Below are 26,359 nucleotides of genomic sequence, written 5' to 3'. Positions count from 1 at the left end.
ATCACAAATTTTCAAAAAAAAAAAAAAAACCATCTGAATCGTACCGATATTACCCCATAAAAATGGGAGGAGCCTTTAAGGGGCTATTTTGTAAATATAAGGGAACATAAGAAAGTTCATCTTGATTAAGGTTAAGTCAAATGACCGAAGAAAGCCCAAAATTAGTCACTGTGGGTTATCAGAAATCTCTCTGCTTTCACCACTGACCGACACGTAGCACTGCATTTATTGATTAATGTTCCCATCTTCTCATTTCCACCGTTGGATCATCCAGGTCAAATATTATGTAAACTGTACGAAATCAGGAACCGATATCAGTCAAACAAGGTCAAATATTGTTGTCAGTCCCTATACTTTTGGGAAGCTTGAGTTTTAGCCCATGTAATTAAAAAAAGTTAAAAATTCAAAAAACCAGGTTTAATCATCAACTCCCTTAGTTTTTTTAAAATATCAAATTTTACTTTTGAAATTGATTTAATTGCATGGGATATTGTTGATAAATTTTTATAGAAAATACTAATTACATCAACAATTGGATTAAAGTTTTTAAATTGGAAAATAAAAGTGTTTCCTTTTAAAAATATTAAGTACGAGGACTAAATCTTGAGGTACAAAGATTAATAATATATTTTCACAAAAAAATCAACTATAGGTAACTCTGATTTGGGTTTTTAATTTTTTTTTAAACCGAGCTAATCTAAATCGAATTTAATCAATTTGGATCAATTTTATTTATTTATTGTGATTGAATCAAAGTATTCTTAATATCTGATTTATGATTCATAAAAGACTAATCATTTCAAGGTTTATATCTGTCCCTCTTTACTATTTTATTTTCAAGATTTGAACACGAGTTTTTCCTCTTTGCACCAAATACTTATTGATATTTTTTTTATTTTCAATGAAAATACCCTTTACATTTGGTTCAATACAACTATATTAATTTATTCAAATATATGTTATAATTTCTGCTTAAATAAATCAAATAGAATACATTCAATTATTACTCTAACATAATTATAAAAAATAATCAAATCAAAAACTGCAACTTGAATTGGTTTTCGATTTTCTTTATAAAGACAGATGTACTCATCCGTTTTACAATTTAAATCTAATTTTGATAGGGTCGAAATGTGATATTTAGGTAAAATTGTCTCAACTATGATAACTTTAGGATTCAAACTCAGTACAAATACACGCTATCGAGTTTTCAACTTAAAAATACACGCTATTATCTTTATAAAACGATGCTATGAACCAGCTAAATTAAACCCGAGTTCATATTTCACCTTGTTTTCACTGCCAATCTTTTAAGTATGCTATTATAAATAACCTTTTTATTAGCGTGTTAAACAAAGAAAAAGATCTTATGAGTTGTTTAACTTTAGATCACAAACCAGTACTATTTTTTTTTCTTTTTTTAAATTTCATTTCATTTTCATTTTCCCATAATTATTTTAGAATGTTTTTTAGATAATCCTAGATTCTAATGAAGTTCTTAGCTCAAGAATATCTTAAAAAAAAAACTCTCCAAAGAAGATAAATAGAGAAAAAAAAGTATCATTAAACACCTTCACCAACAAGAACAAAAAAAAAAAAAAACAGGTGAAATCCCTTTTCCTTTTGGTCTCAAAACAATTCAAAAGGGAAAGATTGTTGGTTTTAGGGTTTGGGTTCTCATTGATTTTTAGTGAAAAAATTATAAAAAAAAATTATGGGAAGAGGTAGGGTTGAACTTAAGAGGATTGAAAACAAGATCAACAGGCAAGTCACTTTTGCAAAGAGAAGAAATGGTCTTTTGAAGAAAGCTTATGAGCTTTCTGTTCTTTGTGATGCTGAAGTTGCTCTCATCATCTTCTCCAATAGAGGAAAGTTGTACGAATTTTGCAGCAGCTCAAGGTATATATATACATACATACATACACACATACACATACACATGCATATTCATATGTGTGTGTATCATAAAAAAAAACTAAAAACCCTTTTTTTCCTCTTAGATTCTTTGTTGTTTTTCTTGAGGAGAAATTTAAGTTTTTGATTTTTTTTTGGGTGTTTTTGATGAAATGTGTAGGTGTTTATAGGAGGGACTAAAGTGCTCATCTTATTTTTTGATGTTAGATCTGAAACCCTAAACTATATAAAAAAGATCTTACTTTTTTAAATATTTCATTCTAATTTCATGTATTTGCTCTTCATTTTTAAGTTTAAAAGTTTCTGTCTTTGATCTAAAAATTGAAGAAAACTTAAAGATCTGTTCATATCTTTGCTTTGAAATTCTTTTTTTTTAAAGCTAATTCATGAATGATTTAAAAAAAAAAGGATTTCTCTTGTTCTATCATATATTTGTTCTGAATTTCATGAATGATTTTTTTTAAAAGGGTTTTCTCTCTTTTTTTTCTTCATATATTTGCTTTGAGATTCATGAATGAATTTTTTTTTTTCAAAAAAGGGATTTCTCTTGTTTTATCATATATTTGTTATGAATTTCATGAATGCTTTTTTTAAAAGGGTTTTCTCTCTTTTTTTTCTCTCTCCATATATTTGCTTTGAGATTCATGAATGAAATTATTTTTAAGAAAAGGTTTTCTCTTGTTTTTTCATATTTTGTTTTGAAATTCATGAATGAAATTATTAAAAAAAGAAGGTTTTCTCTTGTTTTTGTTCATATCTTTGTTCTGAAATTCATGAATAAAATTACTAAAAAGAGGGTTTTCTCTTGTATTTTCTTTCACATATTTGCTTTGAAATTCATGAATGAAATTATTTTTACAAAAAGGGTTTTCTCTTGTTTTTTTTTTCATATATTTGTTTAGAAATTCATGAATGAAATTATTAAAATAATGGGTTTTCTCCCTCTCTCTCTCTCTCTTTTTTTTTTTACTTTTCTTTTCAGTTCTTAAATCACTATATAAAAAAAAACATGGCCATCTTCCATCTTTGTTAAGCTTCTTAGGGTTTTATTTACTCTTTTTCGACTGAAAATCTAGTCTTTTTTCTTTTAATCTTGGTTGTGATTGTGAAAAGTTAAAAAAAGAAGAAGCAAGTTTGAAAAAAAAAACAGACAAAAATCCATTGGATCTTTGTAATAAAAGCAACAAAGCTCAATGTTTTCTTCTGATCCAATCAAGTAGTTTCAGATGTCATTTATCAAATCAAGCAGCGAAGACAAACGAGACATTTTAGTACTGTGTCGGATTTCCTACACAAACGAACTTCCTTTTTATTTTGTTCATTTATTGTTTCCTGAAATTTGTTTCAATTATCAGTTGAAAAGTGGATAAATGGAGAAATCTCCATGAAATGCCTATGGGTTCTTTTAGGGTTTTGGTTTTTCAGGGTATTCAAGCTTTAATTCTTTATATAAACATGACCCAAGCCGATAAAGATAGGTTAAAAAAAATACCTGAACTCGAATATGATCCAACCTTTGAATTTTTTTATTACGATTGTTATTTTTGCGATAAATTTACAAGTGCTATTTTGCTCCTTTGTTTATGGAATAGTTATTATGATATTGATTATGTCTGCAACCATAATAAACACAACCATAATAAACACAGTACGATGTTGATGAAGCATGGATGTTTATCATTTGATTAAGAGTTGTATAATTGTAGTTTTGAGATTTATCTTTGCAAAACAATATTGTTCCGCTTATAAAGAAACATTGAAGGTTGTAATTTTAACTATATAGTTGTGATTAATGTTGTACTAATTAGTTTTTTTATATCCTTAATTTTAACTAAAATTAACCTCAAATAATTTTTTAGCATGATCAAAACATTGGAGAGGTACCAAAAATGCAACTATGGAGCTCCTGAGCCAAATGTGTCATCTAGGGAGGCTGCTTTGGTAACATCTAAACTCTATAACTTCATATATATGTATGTATATATATATCACATTTACAAAGTAAATACAACTTTTATTAAATGCAATTATAACTTAGGGTTATAATGTTTGGTAGAGTCGAAATGATATTTTCTTTAACTAAACTTTGAGTACGATAATATTTAAGTTCTAACGGTATGTTTGGATTGAGGTAAGAGGAGAAACAGTTAAGTAACTTAACGAAAAGGATTCTTCGTTCCTTGTTTGGATAATGTATAATATTTTACTTTTATTTTTTTTTACATTGAAATTTCTTGGATTAATATATTGAAACTATCTAAATAAAATAAAAATAAAAATATTCTTTTAAGTATAAAAAAAATTAAAGATATTTAATCAACAAGTGATTGAGTGTAATTGTAATGCACATTGCACCTCCAAGGGAAGAACGTAGGTTCAAAACTTGGAGACAACATTGTTGGGAGAGGCAGCCACGAACCTGAACATAGATCGTAAAACGAACATGCATAACATGAAAAAAGATTAAAAATATCAAGTATGAGTCTCTTTTTTATTCCATTCGCAACCTTTAAAAAATGTTATGTGTGTTTTTAAAAAAAAATATTTTATTATGCCCTTATAAAACACTTATCAACTCCCTAACTTAGTTTGTGAAGTTTAAAAACTTCACTAATAGTATACCAAATATTTTCCCATCAAATATTTCATTCTTTAGACATGTTGTAAATGCATTTTCATGGTGTGCATATGTAGGAATTAAGCAGTCGACAGGAATATTTGAAGCTTAAAGCACGTTACGATGCCTTACAAAGGTCCCAAAGGTGAGTTACAATTGTAATGAACTAAATTCGTAGTTTATTCGATTATGTTAAAACAAATTTAAGAATGAGTATCAGATATGAGTATATATATACAATATAGATATGTTTAAATTTTTATGAGCCATTTTTAGACATTTGAAGGATTTTTGAAGATTGTGTCTGATAAAAGTTTCGAACATAAATACTTTAAGAAAAACAAAGAATCAGGATATTTGATTTCGTTAATTATTTTTTTGATTGATTTATTAGGAATTTACTAGGAGAAGATTTGGGACCTTTGAGCAGCAAGGAGCTCGAGTCACTTGAGAAACAACTTGATTCATCATTGAAGCTAATCAGATCAACACGGGTAATTTCACAATCTATACCATATATAATGTGCTTAATTGAGTTGGTATCACAAATTAATCTGATGTTAACTCAATTAAAAATGATTAGAATTTTTTTTTACAAAGTAATAAAACATGAATGATTCGAACTTGAAATAACCTAAATTGAAATCGACCCCAAAAATTTTAATTTGATAGATTTATTTTGTAAAATGATGAAATTTAAGATATTTTAAATGTTTGTTTCCCAGTTTTCTATTGTGACTTTAATTGCATATCTGATTTGACTAAATATCGTGTTGTTGTAGACCCAATACATGCTTGATCAGCTCAATGATCTCCAAAGAAAGGTATGCCATTAATTATCTTTGATTAATTAATTACAAGACTTATTTTTTAAATCATTGCTCTCTATTTCAGCAGGAGGCTTAATTCAAACAATAGAAACTTGTTTGGCTTTTTTGGATAAGCGATGCATTTATCTGTGATTAATGTAAAAATAACAATAGTGTGAAATTTGATATTATAGTGTGAGATAAAAAGAAAGTTAAACACACAGCATTGGAAGTAAACGTTCATCCAAAAAGACTCTTTATCTGATACGAGACTATTTAATGTAATTGAATCAATGATTTTATCGACAGTTATCTGTATACGACATTTATTCTCATTTACTTATATGTTTTTATGGAATGAAATGAATTTATGAAAAAAAAACCAATCTCTTCTCTCTCTCACCATTGAAAATATATTTATTTGTTTATTTTTCCTTCTCATGCAGGAACATCTTCTTAATGAAGCCAATAAGACCCTAAAACAAAGGGTAAGCTTTATTTATTTATACTTTTTAAAATATTTTTAGGGTTTAGAATTAGAATTGAAGATTATTATCTAGATTTAAAAAATCAAAACTAAATATTATGGTTGGAATCGATTTATTATAGTTGGTGGAAGGGTATCAAGTAAATTCGTTACAATTGAATCCAAATGCAACGGAAGACGTCGGCTATGGCCGTCAACAGGTTCATCATCAGCCTCATGGCGATGCCTTCTTCCATCCACTGGACTGTGAGCCAACTTTACAAATCGGGTACGTAAATTTTGATTCCGTTTCAAAGAACAGAATGCTTTATCGAATTGAATTTGTTCGATTCATTGGTTTCTACATCATAAAAATTCATTTTTTAAACGGACTTAATTTATTTACCTTCCCATATTTTAAGCAATTTTCTGGTTTGAATCGATAATACGATTCATGAATAAGTCTAAATCGGTTAATTTCTTTTAATTACAGATATCAGCATGATCCAATGTCAGTGGTGACTGCAGGGCCAAGTGTGAATAATTATATGACAGGTTGGTTACCATAGCATATATATCTCTATATATCTATATAAAGAAGAAGAAACCATGGGTATGGATTTCTTCATAAGAAACTTATTTTATGTTATTGTATGAAACAAAAGAAATATGTAGTGCCATGGATTTATTATTATTATTATTATTGTAACTTTGTGTTTTTAATTAGGATGCACTATAACAAACTCCATCTGTGTGAGCTATAAAGTGCATCTTTCTTTGAACAAGTTAATTTGTTGTTAAGAGACTAATGTTTTGTTTCGCTTATTTATTACTTATAATTAATCCTTTCTTTAGATGGAAGAATTACAATAATATGAAGAGGGATTTACTTATACCGGTGTACAATTTAAGTAGTTTTAATAATTTGGTCGTTATATTTCGTAGTGTATTCATGTAGATCATGCCTGTCAATTTTGATATAATTTAAAATTTTTAACTATTCATTTTATGTGAAAAAAAATTTAATCAGTTAAATGTTATTGATATAGATGATATTCTAGATCGATATGATAGAGATATTGGATCAATTTAAAAATTTACATGCATTACTAGTACAATTAACTTGATAAATTCAATGATTGAATCGTTAAAATATTAATAGTATAAAAATGTATAAAAAAATGTAAAACCGTATATTAATTAATGGCTATTTCATTTAGGGTTGAATTTTGAGATTTATATTTAATGCATTCTCAAATTAAAAAAAAAAAAACCAAAGTTCAACCTCAAATATAAATCCACTAACTTCCTTAATTTATTCTTTCTATTGTCTTTTAAACGACACGAGTATTTCAGTAAAAATTGATTATTTTGAGAAAATAAGTCATTATGTTTCACTTTATAAAAAAATTTATTCTAATCTTTCATTTAAATTTTTTGTCGTTTTTAGTTCTTAAATTTACTTACTTGTCAAGTCATATCAAAATAGATGTTAAAGTTAATATCTGCTAACTTTACTGATATGAAATATACGTGGATGCTATGTTAATAAATTTAACAGACTTTATCTTTTTTCATTCATTTTTGGGATAATTTAACAAATAATGAAAGTCAATAACTAAAAGAAATAAAAAATTAAATAAAAAACTAAAATAACTTTTTCTTTATAAAATTAAAGTACCATATAAGTCATTATGACATTTCCATTTATATCATTATAAAGTAGACTTAGAATCTGATTGTTTATGTTTTATATACCCAAATTTATTCGTAACATTAAATCTAATTTTATTCGGATTTGAAAATAAATTTTAATTTTAATTATTAGTTCAAGTTGGAGTTTATTTTAATTTGAGTAGCATTTAATAAAATAGATATGAAAGACTTTGAATGTCTTAGTGTCTTAACTCGATTGGTATGAGCATTTTGTCAATGTAGGAGAATGTGAGTTCAAGTACACTGAACGCATTATCTTCCTATTTATAGGTTGAAGAAGAATTATGGGTAGTTCTAGACTTTGTGTCAAAAAGAGCATATGATTAGAACTTATAATAATAAGATTGTTAAAAACAAATTAAAAAAGAAATTGATTTTAGAATGAAGTCAAAATTGGTTTAAAAAGTCAAACCCAGTGGAAAGTCGAGTCTAGTGGCCCAAAATCAAGCCCAATGATCCAAGATTAGGTCAAAGTCAAAGTCAAGGTCAAGGTATGGTCAAAGTCCAAATTCATTCTACAACAAATATTAGACAGACAGAGGGAATGGTTCAACCTTGCATTGGGCTTACACAAAGTATCTTTGTAGACACCGAATTTTGTTGGAGTTCAAAATTAAATTTTAAATTCCATTCATTTTAGCTCAATTATTCATTCTTGGATTTATTTACACTTTCAATTAATTTAATCCTTTTCAATTAAATTTTAATATGTATAATTCTAATTTGTATATACAAAAGATTAAATTTATTGAATTATTTAAAGTTAGGATCAAATTGATAAAATGATTAAATATTAATGATTAAATATGTTAGTATACCAATAAAAAAATACATTTTCATTTCCGCTAACGATTTAATAAAGAGAGACCAAAACAAAACCGGTCGAAAACATTGATGATAAAAATAAAAAATTTATAATTTGATGCAATAATTGTTTTTTTAATAAGGTTTGATCAAGATTGGTTTAAATTTGTTTTTTTAATTCAAAGGTAATTAAAAAGTTTTCTTTTTCTTTCTTCCCCACCATCTACTTTTTGCAGATCAAGTTTGATGAGGTAAAGGGAGGGTAACAGGATTCAAGCAAAAAATTGAAAATTTCAATTTATTTATGATAATTTTTCCTTTCAATTGTGGAAAAATATTTAAAATATTTTAAAATTTTTAATAAATTTTATTTTGGTGCTAGTTATGATTTGTCAAAAAAAATTGATTATGGGAGTTTCTGTTTGGATGAAGTGTATATTTTTATAATTTTTAACAAAATTTACAAATTTTTAATATATTTTAATTTTTAAAATTTTTAAAATTTTAAGATGTTGAAAATTTTACAATGTTTTAATCATTTTTACATTTCTAAATTTTTTATTATATATTTTTACAAAATTTTAATGTTTTTATTAATTTTTACAATTTTTAATAATTTTTAATATTTTTAAATAAATTTTAAATCCGTTTCTAGTAAAATGGATTTCACTGGAACTATCACACCAGATATTAGGCGGAGCAGTAGACTTAATGTGCAACTCCTGAAGCAACGAAAGTAACCACATGACATCACTGGTTACAGCAACAAGACTTCGGTATTCAGCCTCCACTGTAGACCGAGACACGACCTGCTGTTTCTTAGACGACCATGACACAGGATTGGACCCAAAAAATACACAATATCCTGAAGTTGATCGTTGATCATCGAAATCCAACCCCCAATTAGCATCAGAAAACCCAACCAGAGATAATAAACCGGACCGACGAAAAGCAATCCCAAAATCAAGAGTTCCAGACAAATACCGCAATATCCTCTTAAGAGCACCCATATGAACTGTGGTAGGATTATGCATGAACTGGCAAACCCTGTTTACCGCATACGCAATATCAAGCCTAGTAATAACAACATACTGTAATGCACCAGCCAAACTCCTATACTCAGTCAGATCAGACAAAGGATCCCCGTCATCCTTAGAAATATGAGACGAACTAATCATGGGTGTATGAACACTTTTAGCATTAGACAAGCCACTGCGTTTCAATATATCGTGAATGTACTTCTTTTGACAGATATGAAGACACCCAGCGGAGGACCTAGTGACCTCAATACCCAGAAAATAATTAAGACTTCCAATGTCTTTTAGCGAGAATTCATCATTCAGCAACTTCACAAACCAGTCAATAGAAGACGATAAATCACCAGTTATGATTATGTCATCGACATACACAAGAACATATAGAATGGAGTCAGAACAAGCAAGAACAAACAACGATGCATCGGACATTGAACTAACAAACCCAACTGTCAGAAGAAACATCCTTAACTTCTCAGGAGCCTGACGTAGACCATATAAAGCCTTTTTTAAACGACAGACCAAGGGTTTTCCATCAAACCCAAGCTGCACATATCCCGGGGGTTGCTCCATAAATATTTCTCTATCAATATCACCATTTAAGAAAGCATTGTTGACATTAACCTGACGAAACGACCAACCTTTAGTAACCGCAATCGACAAGATAACCTTGATAGTGGCAGGTTTGACTACTGGACTAAATGTTTCTTGAAAATCATAGCCCGGAACTTGAGAACAACCTTTCGCAACTAGACGCACTTTGCACCGTTCAACTGTATCGTCTGGGTTTTTCTTGACTTTGAATAACCATTTGCAGCCGATAAATTTGTGACCTGATGGCAGAGGGACAAGTTCCCAGGTACCATTACGAATCATGGCATCATACACAGCTTGAGCAGCAGTCTGCCACTCAGGGCTAGCAAAAGCTTCCTCAATTGTTGATGGTTCACTAACTTCAACAGCAAGGACTTTAGATTTAAAATTACCAGCCTTTGATCGAGTAGTCATGGGATGAACATTCGTATCAGGCACAGAAATCTCTGGTCCTATAGGAACAGATGAAATTGGAACAACTGGTGTGGGAGACTGATCACCAGAATAAAAGGGAATATTATGAGAGTTAGTACTTGTTGGACTAATATCTACTTCATTCTGAGGAACCGAAGACCCATTTAAAGAGGGAATACTATGAGAATTAGTACTTGTTGGACTAATATCTACTCCATTCTGAGGAACCGAAGATCCATTCAAAGGACTCGGGCATGCAGGATCAGTTACTGTGTTCCTATGACAAGACACATTATTCTTAAGCACAGGAAAACAGGTAGGTATAGTACGCACCTCTCGAGTAGAGCGTGATAGGGACGTCGGAGAAAGAAATCGTGATTCATCAAACTCTACATGACGAGAGACAATAATTCGACCATCAGGTAAAAGACATTGATACCCTTTATGACAAGAGCTGTATCCCAAGAACATAAACGGTTGAGACCGAAAATCTAACTTGTGACATTGAAACGGCCGCAAATACGGATAGCAACAACACCCAAAAATACACAAATGATCATAGGTAGGATCACGCCCATACATAACTCTATACGGAGTCTTACCATCCAGCACTGGTGTGGGAAGGCGATTTATTAAGTGAACCGCGCATGTAAACGCATAAGCCCAAAATTCCATTGAAAGCCCTGCTTGAGCTAAAAGAGTGAGTCCCATTTCCACAATGTGTCTATGTTTACGCTCTGCAATGCCATTTTGTTCAGAAGTATGAGGACATGTAATACGATGGATGATTCCTTGAGAAGCCATAACTGAAGCGACCACTCTATACTCCCCACCCCAGTCACTTTGAAACTGTTTGATAGATTTGACGAATTGATTCTGAATGAGTTTCCGAAACTGAATGAAGCAAGTCACAGCCTAAGACTTCTGCCGAATTAAGTACACCCAAGTGAACAGAGAACACATATCGATAAACGAGACATAATACCAATTTGACCCAGAAGCAACTGAGGCAGGTCCCCATAAATCCGAAACAACCAAAGAAAAGGGATCAGTATATTCAGTAGTAGAAACAGGAAACGACAACTTATGAAACTTTCCCTTTTTAGAAGCAGTACAAACATCACTTATAACAACTTTATTTATGAAACTTTATTTTATCTTAACATCAATGATAAAGTAATATTATCGTATTTATATTTTACATATCTATTGAAGGATTCAGAATTCCCCAAATACAGAGTAGAAAGGCAGGGCAGATGAGATACGAAGCAAAGGCAAGTTCGTGGGAAGGTTTTAAGACCACATAACTACCTGTGCTGAAAGCAGTCACCATTGCCAGCGTTGCATAGCCAAGGATCCCAGAAACAGACTTAGTTCGATATAAAACTGTTCGACGAAAAAATTTAAATTGTGATAATAGATTATCCAGAACCCCAAAGTGGATGGTAAGGGCAGAAACAGATAAAATAAAGGCCAATGCATTTGTCACAACAAATGCTTTAAACACTGCCTCATGAATCAAAAGGGGAGTGCCTTGCTCTGACCCTTTTTCACTCTGCAAACCACCTGGAACAGTTATTGCCGCTGCGAATGCGACGGTGGCTATAAGTGCTGCCACTACTAAATGAGCCTCTCTTTCCTTCTCCAAACTTTCTGCAGAAACATTTCGTATGGGAAAGCTACAAACTGGTTCCTCCGCCACTTGATCATTCTCAATTTCTTCCAACAATTCTTTGATTTGCTTCTGCCATGCCACCCACATTAGCCGATCGTATTGTAGGTTTATTAAATATGTTAATTCAAAACTTAAATATTAATAAAACCATAGCCATGGAAATGCCCCACATATATATACACACACCTGTTTATGATGATGTTTCTCAGATCGAAGTGCATTATAAACTTCTTGAGGTGTCATTCCAAAGGCATCTTCCAACTTTCTTAGATTTCTGAATGATCCATTTACAATCTCACTACCACCATACTTGAAAAGTGAACGCCCTATTGGGGAGGAAGAAACTCTAAAAGCCAGATAATGAAGTAAACTCAAACCTTTGTTGTCCACTTTTTCACAACAATCTGGACATAAAGAGAGAATCTTTGAAACTGTTACAAGATAACCTTGCCTGGCTGCCATAAGAAGGGGTGTCATCCCCCTCTTTTTATCACCTATATAAGCAGCTGATACATCCCATTTTAAAAGTTCTTTCACAACTGAGATTCTACGACTACGACCAAAGTGTGCAGCATAATGAAGAGGGGTGTGTCCATCTTCATCTCTTTCTTTTGTCAAATTCCCCTTCTTCTTTAATATTACCCTTATTGCCTCTAAATCCAAGCAAAAAAAATGTCAATAGACCTGTTTATTTATTTCAAAATTTTAATATAAAAAAGGAACTAACTCAACAACATACCTGCATCTCCAGCCATAGCTGCTGCATGCAAAGCTGTTCTACCGTGGGGGCCGCCATGACCAGTTGATTTGAATTTATCTAATAATAGAGTCAACAAGCGCCCAGATCCTCTCCTCCTAGCTGCAATGTAAAGTGGAGTCTCCTGTTTTTTGTTGGCAGAATACGGAAAATCAGGGTCTTCAAACTCCAACAATGCTTTCACCACTTCAACATTGCCACACCCTGCTGCTTCATGCAAAGCCGTGTTCGATTCCTGATCCGTAATCCTCAACATCTCCCTCACTGCATTTACTTGATCCATTCCCAGCTTCTCTAAATCTCCATCTCTAGCTTTTGCACAAGACTTGATTAGTAGTTTCACAATAGCAGAATGTCCATACCTTGCTGCAACGTGCAAAGGAGTTTGACCTTTAGCATTCGTTTGGAGTAGCAGTGACGGACACTTGCTGAGAATTTGCTCAAAAAAATCTGATCTCTTTTCTCTTTTTATCATACTAATGAAAATACTCAAATACTGATGGAATAATACATATACACGGGGGAATAATATGAATAATGAGTCATCACTGTCAACAGCACTCTCCTGGGTTGCCAAGTTAACATGGAGCAGGTTGTCATGGTTTGGGGTCTTTAGCGACTCAAGTTGAAGCTCTGGGTGATTATTGAATTCTTCAATTCTGCCTTCTGCTGCTGCCTTGTACAACAAAGCATCCATGTAAGTGATGTTCTCTTCAGGCTCCTGAGGTTCACCGGAGGATGTAAGCACGATGTTTGTCGATGGTTCCATTTTTGTTGATCTATTGCACAGCTTTCTTCCTAGATAACACCAAACAAAATGTAATTAATTAGCTAGGAACATTCCAAGCTCAAGGAAAAAAAAAGTACTACAAATTCAGAAATTTACCAATTGCCTTACCTGTTTGTTGCTTGCCTATAATATCTTTCATTCAAGTGTGACAACTATATATAATTCCTTACTTGAACACTTTAGTGTTGCGTAAAGAACTACGGTTACATTTTTCAATTTCTTCCTTAACACATTCGCGTAGCATAATCCTCAACAATGCTATTCTTGCTATGAGCATTAATTAAGGTAAAAGTACTATGAAGGTTTAGGGTTTAAGATTGTATCTTACCTTTTCTTTTTAAAAAATGAGTAAATTAGTTATTGTTCATTAGATAAAAAAGTAAACTGATCATTTTTATTAAAAGTTTCATCCTTTTCTATGGTGAAAACGGGCAAAACAAACAGAATAGTTAGATAGTTAAACATGACATGCAACATGTCCCTCATTCTAACGTACATGGACTAATTTTTACCAGAAGAACCAACTTGATCTTTGATCTAGTATACAATGACTAATTTACTTTTTTTTTAGAAAATGGAGCAAAATGCAATACAACTCGTAGTACAAGTAAAAAATTTAAATTAGTAAAGATAAAATTACACTTTGGCTCCCCTAAAATGATAAAAATTTGACTTAATCTTTTAAACATTATAAATATATAGGCTATTCAAATGGTGAAATTACATTTTTATTATTATAAAATTAAAATTTAATTTCGACCCCCTAAACTTTTTTTTCCCACCTTTTGCGCCTGAGTACAATTATTTTTCATTAAAAGGAATCAATATAATAAAAAATTTGCTCCAAGTAGATGGACCTACAATTTCCCTTTTAATATTCTTCTTTCCCTACATTTTTCCTACACACCATTTATTCTCTTTGCAAATCATAGCTTTTGCTTTATTCAATGAGAAGATTTAATAGCAGAAGAACGTTAACGTACTCGAGATTTTTTTTTTCAAATTGGTACATAAGTTTGGCTTCAAGGTTTAATTTGGTGTCCAAATGTTGTCAATTCGATACTTGAATTTCTTTTTGTCATAATTAAATGCTTAAATTTAGCTTCAATGTTTCTTTTAATACCTATTTTTTTAATCTCAATTAAAATACTTATGTTTTTTTTTTACCATAGTACACATGGAAAATATTTATAAAGCTATATGAAGTAATTTGGTTTGAGTATTAAATTGAACATTAGAGCCAAATTTAAAGACCAAATGGTATATTAATCAAAAAAAAAAAAACAAAAGAAAGGGTTAAGCTTCCTTCGGTTCTTACAATATTTTTTTATTTTTATTTCCTATTATCATTTTCAAAGAAATATTTCATTTTCTAATTTTTATTTTTTTTTCAAATTGAAAAACACATTTGATAAATAAAATTAAAATTTTGAAAACATGAAAAACATGGTATCTTTTTTTTTCTATAATAAAATAGAAAGCGTATATTTTTATTCTTCTTTCCCTACATTTTTCCTTCACAACATTTATTCTCTTTGCAAACCATAACTTTTGCTTTATTCAATGAGAAAATTTAATAGAGATTAAACTTTTTCCATTCCTTCTTTTTCGTCTCATATCATATTACAATCAAATAATAAATAATAAATGAATATTTTTAACGAAATTCTCAAGTAGAAAGGGATATATTTTGTTTTAGGAAATAGAAATTAGGAATTTCGGGTACAAATAAAAAATCCAAGTGGTCTTTAACCACACATACAAGTGATTATATATGTATTACCATAGTGTAATACGGTAAAGAAGAGGATAACTTTCTTGGATATTGCCAAACAAGCTTGATTGGAAGCCAAGCATGGATGAACCGAAGAAAGAAAGGGAGCATGAAACCAAACTGGTTTAAGTAAAATTGAGGGTAAGTTTTGTATGGTGATCGTTTTAGTCATTGAGAGTGTAGGGTTCGTTTGAAGAACCTTTGAAACAATGTAGTTTCGAAATGGCGAGAATGTTGTAGGTAAGATAGATATGGTGGTCATTAAAATATCCAAATTGATTCGTTAAGGCGATGATGGACGAAGAAGGTTTGTAATTGTGAGATGAGAATATGAGAAGCAAGTTTTATTTTGGTTTAAGCTTTTGCCCATTCTTTTTTCATAAAGATTAAAAAAATTTAACAAATGGAAAACAAAGAAAAAAAAAGAAAAAAGAAAATAGAGGAGGAAGCAGAAGTGAATGAAAAAAAAAAGAAGAAAAAATTAAAAGAACATAAAAGAAATTAAATTTCTCAAAACGAAAAAAAATATGGGGACCAATTGTATAATTTAACCTAAAATTTTTGTTTGAAATGATGATTTAACATGTCATATCAATTTATCATTATACTATTAACAAAAATTAATAGCTCAATGACTAAAATATTACAACACATTAACATAAGTGACTAAAATAGACTAAACAAAAGTGATTATTCTGATAATTTACCAAAAAAATAGTATAATAGTAAAACCATGAATTTTGTTAATGAAAAAGTACGTATATAATATTTATATATAAGTGAAAAGGTGGATTATGACCAATTTATTTATTTTTAAGGAAATAATAAAAAGTTTATAGTAACTTTTAGTAACCTTTATAGATTTATTAATAAATCATATTATTTGACATATGATTACCTAAATTAGTAAAGATAAAATTATATTTTAGTCCTCCTAAAAATAATAAAATTTGATTTAATCCTTTAATAATTATAAAAATATAAACTTAATTTCTCTCTTAAGCCCCTCCACGTGAAATTATTTAACATTGTAAAAGAAATCAATATAATAAAAAAAGTGCTTCAAGTATAAAGGAAAAAGAAGGTGGAGCTACCATTTCCTTCGCACTATTTATTCTGTTTGCAAACCATAGCTTTTGCTTTATTCAATGACAAGATTTAAGAGAAAGTTAATGTATTTGAGATTTTTTTTCCAATTTGGTACATGAGTTTAGTTTTAAGGTTGAATTCGCTGCTTGAATTCTTTTTTATCATAATTAAGTGCCTAAATTTAATTTCATTATTTCATTTAATAACGAAACAATTCGCTTCTCAACACGTATGTGTCAGAATTAAAATTTTAGTCTGATAAATTGCATGGTATTAAGCAATTCATTTGTTTCAAATTCATCTAAGTCAACATTACCCTTGAAAATGCGAGAATTCTAAAAGAAAATTCTCTAATAAACCAAAATAAAGCAGAAGTAACTCAAAAACAAAAAAGAAAATACGAATAAAAAAGTCACAAGAAAACTGCACACACCAAGTGTTTAAGTAAATGCCCTCAAAGTATATTTAATAAGTTCGAATGGGATACAATGGGATCAAGTGCTTACAAAAGTTGTATACCTATCAACTAATAACAGTATATTGATTTCAATTAAATGAAGATTGTTAACACTATTAGAAATATCACAAAAAATAATAATAATAAAGTAATGTTCATTGAGGTAACATTAGCACTAGAAATTGGAACAACATTGTAATAGTTGAAAAGGTAATATTATCATATTTATATTTTACTAACGTATTATAGGATTCAATTCAAAATTACCCACATACAGAGAAAAAATTTAGGGCAGATGAGATAAGAAACAATGGCAAGTTCGTGGGAAGGTTTTAAGACTACATAACTACCTGTGCTGAAAGCAATCATCATCGCAACCGTTGCATAGCCAAGGATCCCAGAAACAGACCGAGTTCGATATAAAACTATTTCACGCCAAAAATTAAATCGTGATAATAGATTATCCAGAACCCCAAAGTGGGTGGTCAGGGCAGAAACAGAGAAAATAAAGGCGTTACAACAAATGTTTTAAAGGCTGCCTCATCTATCAAAAGGGGAGTGCCTTCACTTTGTAAACCACCTAGAACAGTTATTGCCGCTGCGAATGCGACCGTAGCTATAAGTGCTGCCACTACTAAATGAGCATTTCTTCTCTTCTCCAAGCTTTCTTTAGAACTATTTCACACGCCAAATTGAATAACTGGTTCGTCCGCCACTTGATCATTCTCAATTTCTTCCAACAATTCTTTGATTTGCTTCTGCCATGCTAGCCACATTAGCCGATTGTAAATTTAAATATTAATAAAACCATACCCATGGAAATGCAATATATATTCACACACCTTCTTGTTGGTGCAAGAGGCAGCAACAGGCTGTTTTGTATCTTGCTTGAATAGCAAGCCTCGAGGCTTGGTGAAGAAACAAACTCGGAAGCAGAAACAGAAAATGAAACTAGCTAGTGAAATAACAGAAAAGAGAGAAGAAGATTGAATGAAAAATGAGCTGATTTTTTCATTAACTCATCAACAAGGCATTAAGCCATTACATATATCAGTCAACAAGTAAAACAAACAAGTAATCACCTAATAACATACCTAACACCACTAAATTGCCTAGTAACTTGGTAAACTTGATTGAAAAACAAAAACTTCTACCTAAACTTGTCATTCAGCACCTAATTACATCAAAATACAGTTACCAACTTAGTTCAAAACAAACTAAAACACAAAATGTTCATTTGAGTAACCAAATGAAACAATGCAATTTCGGTTTGCTGTTAAAGCACGATCCCTGCATGGCCACATTGCATGGTCACCTTAGCTGCTGCATGGGGGTTGACTTCAACACTCCTCCTCAGCTTCTATGCAGCAGACTCCTAGTTGCTTCCTTAGGTTTACAAATCTCGATGCACCAAGTGATTTTGTGAAGATATCAGCAATTTGATCTTCTGAGCTGCAATGAATTAGCTTGATCTCTCGAGCTTGTTCCATTTCTCTTATCACATGGAGTTTGATGTTGAAATGTTTTGTCCTGTCATGGAAGACAGGGTTTTTAGCAATAGCAACTGCTGACTTGTTGTCACAATGTATCACAGTTGCATCATTCTGCTGTAGATTCAAATCACCCAAAATTTTTCTCAGCCACATAGCTTGATTAACAGCATTAGCAGCTGCTACATACTCTGCTTCTGCTGTCGATTGAGCCACCATTGTTTGTTTTCTTGAGCTCCAACAAATCATAGCTGAGCCAAGAGTAAAAGCATAGCCAGAAGTGCTCTTCATGTCATCCTTTGAACCAGCCCAATCGCTATCAGTGTAGCCAATCAGTTTCAACTCTTCAGCCTTTCTAAACTGTATTCCATGGTTTAAGGTACCTTTGATGTATCTTAGCACCCTTTTTCCAGCCTTGTAATGTTGTTGGTTACAGCAGTGCATGAACCTTGATAGCATGCTCACAGCAAACAGAATGTCAGGTCTTGTTGCTGTTAAATACAGCAAACAACCAACAAGGCTCCTATAAAATGATTCATTAACAGGCTCATGTTCTTCTTGGCTCGACAGTTTTATGCCAACTGCCATAGGTGTGCATGTTGGCTTGCAATTTTGCATTGAAAACTTGGATAAAACTTTCAAAGCAAACGCCTTTTGTCCCAAAAAGATTCCTTGATCAGCTTGTTGTATCTCTATTCCAAGGAAATAAGTCATCAACCCCAAATCTGACATCTCGAACATTTCCTTCATTCTTGCTTTGAAATCAGCCATCACAAGCTTGTCTCCTCCAGTCACTAGAAGATCATCAACATATAGTGACACAATAAGCTGTGTTTCAGCTCCATTCCTCTTAACATAGAGTGTTGGCTCACTAGCACTCCTTTCAAATCCCAAACTGACCAAGTATGAGTCAATTCGAGCATACCAGGCTCGAGGGGCCTGTTTTAGGCCATACAAGGCCTTTCTTAGCCTGTACACCAAGTGTTCCTTACCAGGCATTATAAAACCTGGGGGTTGCTCGATGTATATCTCCTCTTCTAGGAATCCATTGAGGAATGCAGACTTGACATCCATTTGGTGGATTGTCCACTGGTTCTGAGCAGCAACTGCAATCAACAATCTGATTGTATCGAGTCTGGCTACTGGAGCAAATGTTTCCATGTAGTCCAGACCATACCTTTGACTGAAGCCCTTTACAACTAGTCTGGCCTTTAGCTTGTTTAAACTTCCATCTGCATTGTGCTTCACTCGATAGACCCATTTTACACCGATAGTCTTTCTGTTGGCAGGCTTTTCAACCAACTCCCATGTCTGATTCTTTACAATCATGTTGATTTCATCAACCATAGCTTGTTTCCAACCTTCATCTGCCTCAGCCTCTTCAAAACTGCTAGGTTCTGCTATTGCAACCTGTGCCCTTTCATAAATATCTTCTAGGAGCCTTGTGCCTCTCACAGGCACATCATCAACATCCATTTCAGGTCCTAGCTGCTCAAGTTCAGCTTGATTAGGCACTAGGTCTTCTGAAATTGCTTCTGGCTCATTTTTCTCCCAATTCCAGCAGGCTTTTTCATCAAAGATGACATCTCTGCTCACTTGGACTTTGTTTGTCAAGGGATCCAGAACCCTGTAGCCCTTTTTGACTGAGCTGTAGCCTACTAGAACACCTGGTTGAGCCCTTTTAGAGAGCTTGTCTCTCTTTGCTGCTGGTATTTGTGCATAACACAGGCAACCAAACACCTTCAGATGTGCCAAGGAAGGCTTGAAACTGAACCAAGCCTCGAAAGGTGTCTCGGATGCAAGAGCTTTGGTAGGAAGCCTGTTCTGAAGGTAAACAGCAGTGTTTACTGCCTCAGCCCACATGGTCTTGGGCAGTTTCTTTTCAAACAGGAGACATCTGGCCATATCCATCAGACTTCTATTCTTTCTTTCAGCTACCCCATTCTGCTGAGGTGTGTAGACATTTGTAAGCTGATGTTTGATACCAGCATCATTGCATATGGTTTGAAACTGAGCTGAAGTGTACTCAGTGCCATTGTCTATCCTTATCGATTTCAGCTTGCAACCTGTTTCTGTTTCTACAGCATTTTTAAACTTCACAAACACTTGAGCTACCTCAGACTTGTGTTTTAAGAAGAAAATCCAGCAAAACCTTGTAAGATCATCAATAAAAAGGATGAAATACCTGTTTTTGCTGAGTGATTCAGTCCTCATCGGGCCACATACATCAGAGTGCACCAGCTGCAGTCTTTCAGTAGCTCTCCAAGCTGAATTTGTAGGAAATGGCAGTCTTGCCTGTTTCCCCATTTGGCAAACTTCACACACATCATCATGCTCCACTGAGATGGTGAAGTTCTCTGCCAAGCCCTCTTTGGCCAATCGAGCCATTGATCTGAAGTTGGCATGTCCAAGCCTTTGATGCCAAAGCTTGAAGTCATCAACAGAAGTTGTGTATGCTGAGTTTGAGTCATTTGCCCAGTAAACCTCAAAGTATTTATCAGTCATTGTGACTGTCATAAGGCTTGATCCACTTGGATCAGTAATGTGGCATTGTTTTTCCTTGAACACAACAGAATAACCTTTCTCGAGCAGTTGAGCTATGCTGAGAAGGTTTCTGTCAATCTCTGGCACCAACAGCATATTTGGAATGATCTTGTTGCCTGTGGGAGTACATATCAGCACTTCTCCTCTTCCTTCAGCCCTTATAAACTGACCATTTCCAACCTTGACCTTGGTTTTATAACTTCTGTCCAAGGTTTTAAACAAGGAGGCATCTGGTGACATGTGGTTAGTGCAACCACTGTCCAGCAACCAGCCTTTTGAGCATTTCTTCTCAGCAGCTAAACAGGAAACAGCAAAGACCTGTTCTTCTTGGTCACTACTGTCCTCAGCTACTCGAGCTTCAACCTTTGACTGCTGAAATTGATTCTGCCTTGGCTTACTCCTGTTTTTACAGACCCTTTCAACATAGCCCTTCTTCTTGCAGTGTTGGCATACTGCATCTAGCCTAAACCAGCATCTGTCTTCTGGATGGCCAGGCTTTTTGCAATATCTGCAGGGCTGGTCATTGCTCCTTGCAGCATCAGGCTTAGGCCTGCTTTTCCAAGGCTTTTTGCCTCTTTGAGCATTGGTGCTCGAGGCTTCTCTGGCCTTGGCTTGAAATGCACCTTCTTGGTGATCTTCAGCTCTGCTAGCTCTCCTTTGTTCCTGAGCATAGAAGGTGTTGATTAACTCAGTCAAAGAGATGCTAGCAAGGTCTCTTGAGTCCTCTAGGGAGGATATCTTGGCCTCATATCTCTCAGGCAAAGTGGAGAGGACTTTCTCCACAATTCTTGCCTCATCAAAGTGCTCACCTAGGAGCCTTATGCTGTTAACCACTGCCATAATTCTATCTAAATACTGCTTCACAGTTTCTTCTTCCTTCATCTTCAAATTCTCGAAATCCCTTCTCAAGTTCAACAGCTGCTGTTGCCTTGTTCTCTCAGTGCCTTGAAACTCCTCCTTAAGCTTGTCCCAGGCCTGTTTTGGGGTCTCACAGGCCATAATTCTGGTAAAGATGACATCTGATACACAGTTCTGAATACAGGACATGGCTTTGTGCCTTTTGGTCCTCTCATCAGCATGTTGTTTGATCTGAGCTACTGTGGGATTAGCCCTCAGTGGTGCTGGCTCAGCATCTGTGTTAACAACTTCCCACAGATCGAAGGCCTGTAGGTAAGTCTTCATCTTGACCAGCCATATGTGAAAGCCTTCTCCATTGAAGACTGGTGGGGCTGCTGGTGAAAATCCTGAAAAAGCCATCAGGTTCCTTGGTTTGAGGCAACAGGTCCACTAAGACAAAAGCTCTAGATACCAATTGTTGGTGCAAGAGGTAGCAACAGGCTGTTTTGTATCTTGCTTGAATAGCAAGCCTCGAGGCTTGGTGAAGAAACAAACTCGGAAGCAGAAACAGAAAATGAAACTAGCTAGTGAAATAACAGAAAAGAGAGAAGAAGATTGAATGAAAAATGAGCTGATTTTTTTCATTAACTCATCAACAAGGCATTAAGCCATTACATATATCAGTCAACAAGTAAAACAAACAAGTAATCACCTAATAACATACCTAACACCACTAAATTGCCTAGTAACTTGGTAAACTTGATTGAAAAACAAAAACTTCTACCTAAACTTGTCATTCAGCACCTAATTACATCAAAATACAGTTACCAACTTAGTTCAAAACAAACTAAAACACAAAATGTTCATTTGAGTAACCAAATGAAACAATGCAATTTCGGTTTGCTGTTAAAGCACGATCCCTGCATGGCCACCTTGCATGGTCACCTTAGCTGCTGCATGGGGGTTGACTTCAACACTTCTTCTGATGATGTTTCTCAGATCGAAGTACACTAAAAACTTCTTGAGGTGTCATTCCAAAAGCACCTTCTAACTCAATTAGATTTCTAAGTAATCTATATACAATCTCAATGCCACCACGCTTGAAAAGAGAACGTCCTAATGGAGAGGAAGAGCCTCTAAAAGCCAGATAATGAAGTAAATTCAAACTTTTGTTGCCCACATTTTCACAGCAATCTAGACATAAAGAGAGAATCTTTGAAACTGTTTCCAGATAACCTTGCCTGGCTGCCATAAGAACGGGTGCCATCCCCTTCTTTCTATCACCTATATAGGCAACTGATACATCCCTTTTTAACAGTTCTTCCACAACAGACTTGAAACCCAAGTGTGCAGCATAATGAAACCCAAGTGTGCAGCATAGTTCATGGAATCATGATAAAAAAGTGATTCATATCACGATATTACATTGTCTAATGTCCAATAAAAGGGAATAGCTTGTTTTAACTACCAGAATAGGATTTACTTTCGAACAAATACATAAATGCGTTGTCTAAATTAATAATAAGTATTTTTTAATTATTATTGTTGTTGTAATTGTGTATTTTTAATTAGGATGTGTGAGCAATATGCATCTTTCTTTCAACAATTTAATTTGTTTTTAAGGGGTTAATTCCGTATTTAATTGTGGTATTATTTAAACTGACACAACAAATGTGGATAAAACATTTTTAAATCACACTTATTTTATTAGTGTCACATATAAAACTCGTCACATATAATACAATATTTGTGACAAAATTCTTTATTATCACAGATCCATCTTCACCCAAGCTATAAATACTTCTATGTAATAACAGAAATATACGGCAGGACAGATGAAACATGAAGCGATGGCAAGTCCATGAGAAGGTTTTAAAACCACATAACTACCTGTGCTGAAAGCAATCACCGTTACAGTTATTGCACGACTAAGGAGATTAGAAGCGGACCGAGTTTGATATAAAGTTATATCAGTTATCCAAAAAGGTATTCTTGATAAAAGAAGATCATTAACCCCAAAGTGGATGGCGAGGGCACAAATAGAGAAAATAAAGGCCAATGCATTTGTTACCACAAATGCTTTAAAGGCTATTTCATGAATCAGAATAGGAGTGCCCTCCTCTAACCCCTTTTCACCCTTGAAACCACCTGGAACAGTTATGCCTGCTGCGAATGCCACAGTGGCTATAAGTGCTGCCACTACTAAATTAGTATCTCTTGATTTCTCCAAGCTTTCTGCAGAAACCGTTCGTAAGTGAAAGGGTAAAACCGGGAACTCTGCTACTTTTTCACGTGCAATAGCTTTCAACATGTCTTCAATTGGCTTCTGCCATACCAGCCACGTAAGCATATTGTATTGTAGGTTATTCAAAAGCCAAATATTAATAAAACCATAGCCCATAGTCATAGAAATACACACCTTTTCTCGCAGATCAGCCGTAAAAGGTTGCTCATGTCGAATAAAATCACTCACTTTGTCTGGTGTGAATCCAATGTCACCTTCCAAGTTCCTTAGATTTCGGAGTGATCCATATTCAGGCTTAGTACCACCAGGAATGAAAAGAAAATGGGGACTGTCTCTAAAAGCCAGGTAATGAAGTAAACTCAAACCTCTTTTGTCCACTTTATCACAACAATCAGGACAATAAAAGAGAATCTTTCTTACTGTTCCAAGATAACCTTGCCTGGCTGCCATAAGGAGGGGTGTCATCCCCAACTTTCTATCACCTATATAGGCAGCTGATACATCCGTTTTTAACAGTTCTTCCACAACAGAAATGCAACCTAAGTGTGCAGCATAATGAAGAGGGGTGTGCCCATCTTCATCTCTTTTCTTTATCAAATTCCTATTCTTCTTTAATATTATCGTTGTTGCCTCTAAATCCAAGCAAAAAAAAAAAGTAAATAAACCTTTTCTTTATTTATTACAAACAAAAAGAGAAAAAAATATGGAACTAACTCATTAACATACCTGCAATATCTCCAGCCATAGCTGCTGCATGCAAAGCTGTTCTACTGTGGGGACCCCCATGACCAGTTGAATTCGATATTTCTAATAATATACTCAGCATGCCCGTGTCTCCTCTCTTAGCTGCTAAGTAAAGTGGAGTCTCCTGGTTATTGTTGGCAGAATACTGAAAATCAGGGTCTTCATGCTCCAACAATTCTTTCACCATTTCAACGTCGCCATACTTTACTGCTAAATGTAAAGCCGTGTTAGATTCCTGATCCGTGATCCTCAGCATCTCTCTCACTGCATTTACTTGACCCATTTCTAGCATCTCTAAATCTCCATCTCTAGCTTTTGCGCATGACTTGATTAGAAGTTTAACAATAGCAGAATGTCCATTCATTGCTGCAACGTGCAAGGGAGTTTGACCTTTAGCATTCGTTTGGAGTAGTAGTGACGGACACTTGTTAAGAATTTGTCCGATTAAATTTGATCTTTTTTCACTTTTTTTCTTAATAATGAAAAACCACAAAAACAAAAAGATGAAAAAATATAATTTGGGTAAGGATCTAGTGCTTGAGAGAATTCCATTAGAAAACCAGGCAGCAAGCTCGTGGGTTGCCAAGTTAACATGGAGCACGTTGTCATGGTTTGGGGTCTTTTGCGATTCAAGGTCAAGCTCCTGGTAATTATTGAATACTTCAATTTTTCCTTCTGCTGCTGCCTTATACAACGAAGCATCCATGTAAGTGATGTTCTGTTCAAGCTCCTCAGGTTTACCGGCAGAGGCGATTTTATGGCGGGGCTGCCATCGGAACCGGGGCCGCCGTCGGACCCGGGGCCGCCATCGGACCTGTTGCTTCGCAGGAATATGTACCATTTAGGTCCTCTAAATTTTTTAAAATTTTAAATTAGTAAAGATAAAATTACACTTTAACCTTCTTAAAATTATAAAAATTTAATTTAATACTTTAAAAATTATAAAAATATAAACTATAAACAATTAAAATTTCATTCAGCCCCTAAAATATTGTTCTAGCTTCTCCCCTGTAATCGTCGGCCGGTATAAGCACGATGTTTGCCGATAGCTCCATTTTTGTTGATCTACTGCACAGCTTTTTTCCTAGATAACACCAAACAAAATGTAATTAATTAGCTAGGAACATTCCAAGCTCAAGGAAAAAAAAATTTCTACGAATTCATAAATTTACCAAATGCCTTGCCTATTTGTTGCTTGCCTATAATATCTTTCATTCAAGTCACAACTATATATACTTCCATATTTGAACACTTTAGTGTTGCGAAAATTTACCATCGTTACATTTTTCAATTTATATATTTTATACACTAAGTATATTTTATATATTTTATATATACTTAAGCGCTTATTTCTTAATGAATTTACAGAATACGAAAGATTAATCATTAGACTTGTTTCAATGAATATTTTGAAAAAACCAAAATAAAAATATTACCATGTAAATGTTTATAAAAAATAAATAATGTTATGGTTGAAATGATAAATTTAAGAATGTTGAAATCATGGTGACTAAAATTCAAATTGCTTATATATTTTATTTTTTTATAAAAATATAAAAAACAATAATATCAAAATATTAATACTTCCA

The 26,359-nt window shown here is 33.3% G+C and overlaps 3 protein-coding genes across 4 annotated transcripts; 1 reads left to right on the top strand and 2 right to left on the bottom strand.

Moving 5' to 3' along the window:
- The first annotated feature begins 1,279 nt into the window (after positions 1 to 1,279).
- LOC107911542 (agamous-like MADS-box protein MADS4) lies at positions 1,280 to 6,631 on the top strand. Its single transcript, XM_016839376.2, has 8 exons — positions 1,280 to 1,899; positions 3,774 to 3,855; positions 4,609 to 4,676; positions 4,926 to 5,025; positions 5,314 to 5,355; positions 5,787 to 5,828; positions 5,950 to 6,095; positions 6,300 to 6,631. Exons 1-8 carry the CDS (start codon positions 1,715 to 1,717, stop codon positions 6,373 to 6,375), a joined length of 741 nt encoding a protein of 246 aa, XP_016694865.1. The 5' UTR covers positions 1,280 to 1,714; the 3' UTR covers positions 6,376 to 6,631.
- A 4,342-nt stretch (positions 6,632 to 10,973) lies between these two features.
- On the bottom strand, positions 10,974 to 13,594 carry LOC107910823 (ankyrin repeat-containing protein ITN1). The gene is made up of 3 exons (XM_041091062.1): positions 12,783 to 13,594; positions 12,230 to 12,696; positions 10,974 to 12,112 (listed from the first exon to the last, which is right to left on the bottom strand). Exons 1-3 carry the CDS (start codon positions 13,567 to 13,569, stop codon positions 11,567 to 11,569), a joined length of 1,800 nt encoding a protein of 599 aa, XP_040946996.1. The 5' UTR covers positions 13,570 to 13,594; the 3' UTR covers positions 10,974 to 11,566.
- Positions 13,595 to 23,466: 9,872 nt separating this feature from the next.
- LOC107911541 (ankyrin repeat-containing protein ITN1) lies at positions 23,467 to 26,073 on the bottom strand. 2 transcript variants are annotated; one of them, XM_016839375.2, is made up of 4 exons: positions 25,943 to 26,073; positions 24,753 to 25,854; positions 24,201 to 24,658; positions 23,467 to 24,104 (listed from the first exon to the last, which is right to left on the bottom strand). In XM_016839375.2, the coding sequence occupies exons 2-4, from the start codon at positions 25,609 to 25,611 to the stop codon at positions 23,550 to 23,552; spliced, it is 1,872 nt and encodes a 623-aa protein (XP_016694864.2). In that variant the 5' UTR covers positions 25,612 to 25,854; positions 25,943 to 26,073; the 3' UTR covers positions 23,467 to 23,549. The 2 variants fall into 2 exon arrangements, with proteins under 2 accessions (XP_016694864.2, XP_016694863.2); XM_016839374.2 differs by having other exon boundaries at positions 23,467 to 24,107; positions 25,943 to 26,071.
- Between the last annotated feature and the right edge of the window lie 286 nt (positions 26,074 to 26,359).

This window comes from Gossypium hirsutum, chromosome D04, assembly GCF_007990345.1.
Source record: "Gossypium hirsutum isolate 1008001.06 chromosome D04, Gossypium_hirsutum_v2.1, whole genome shotgun sequence".
NCBI lineage: Eukaryota > Viridiplantae > Streptophyta > Magnoliopsida > Malvales > Malvaceae > Gossypium > Gossypium hirsutum.
This window is presented reverse-complemented; position numbering and strand designations above follow the sequence as displayed.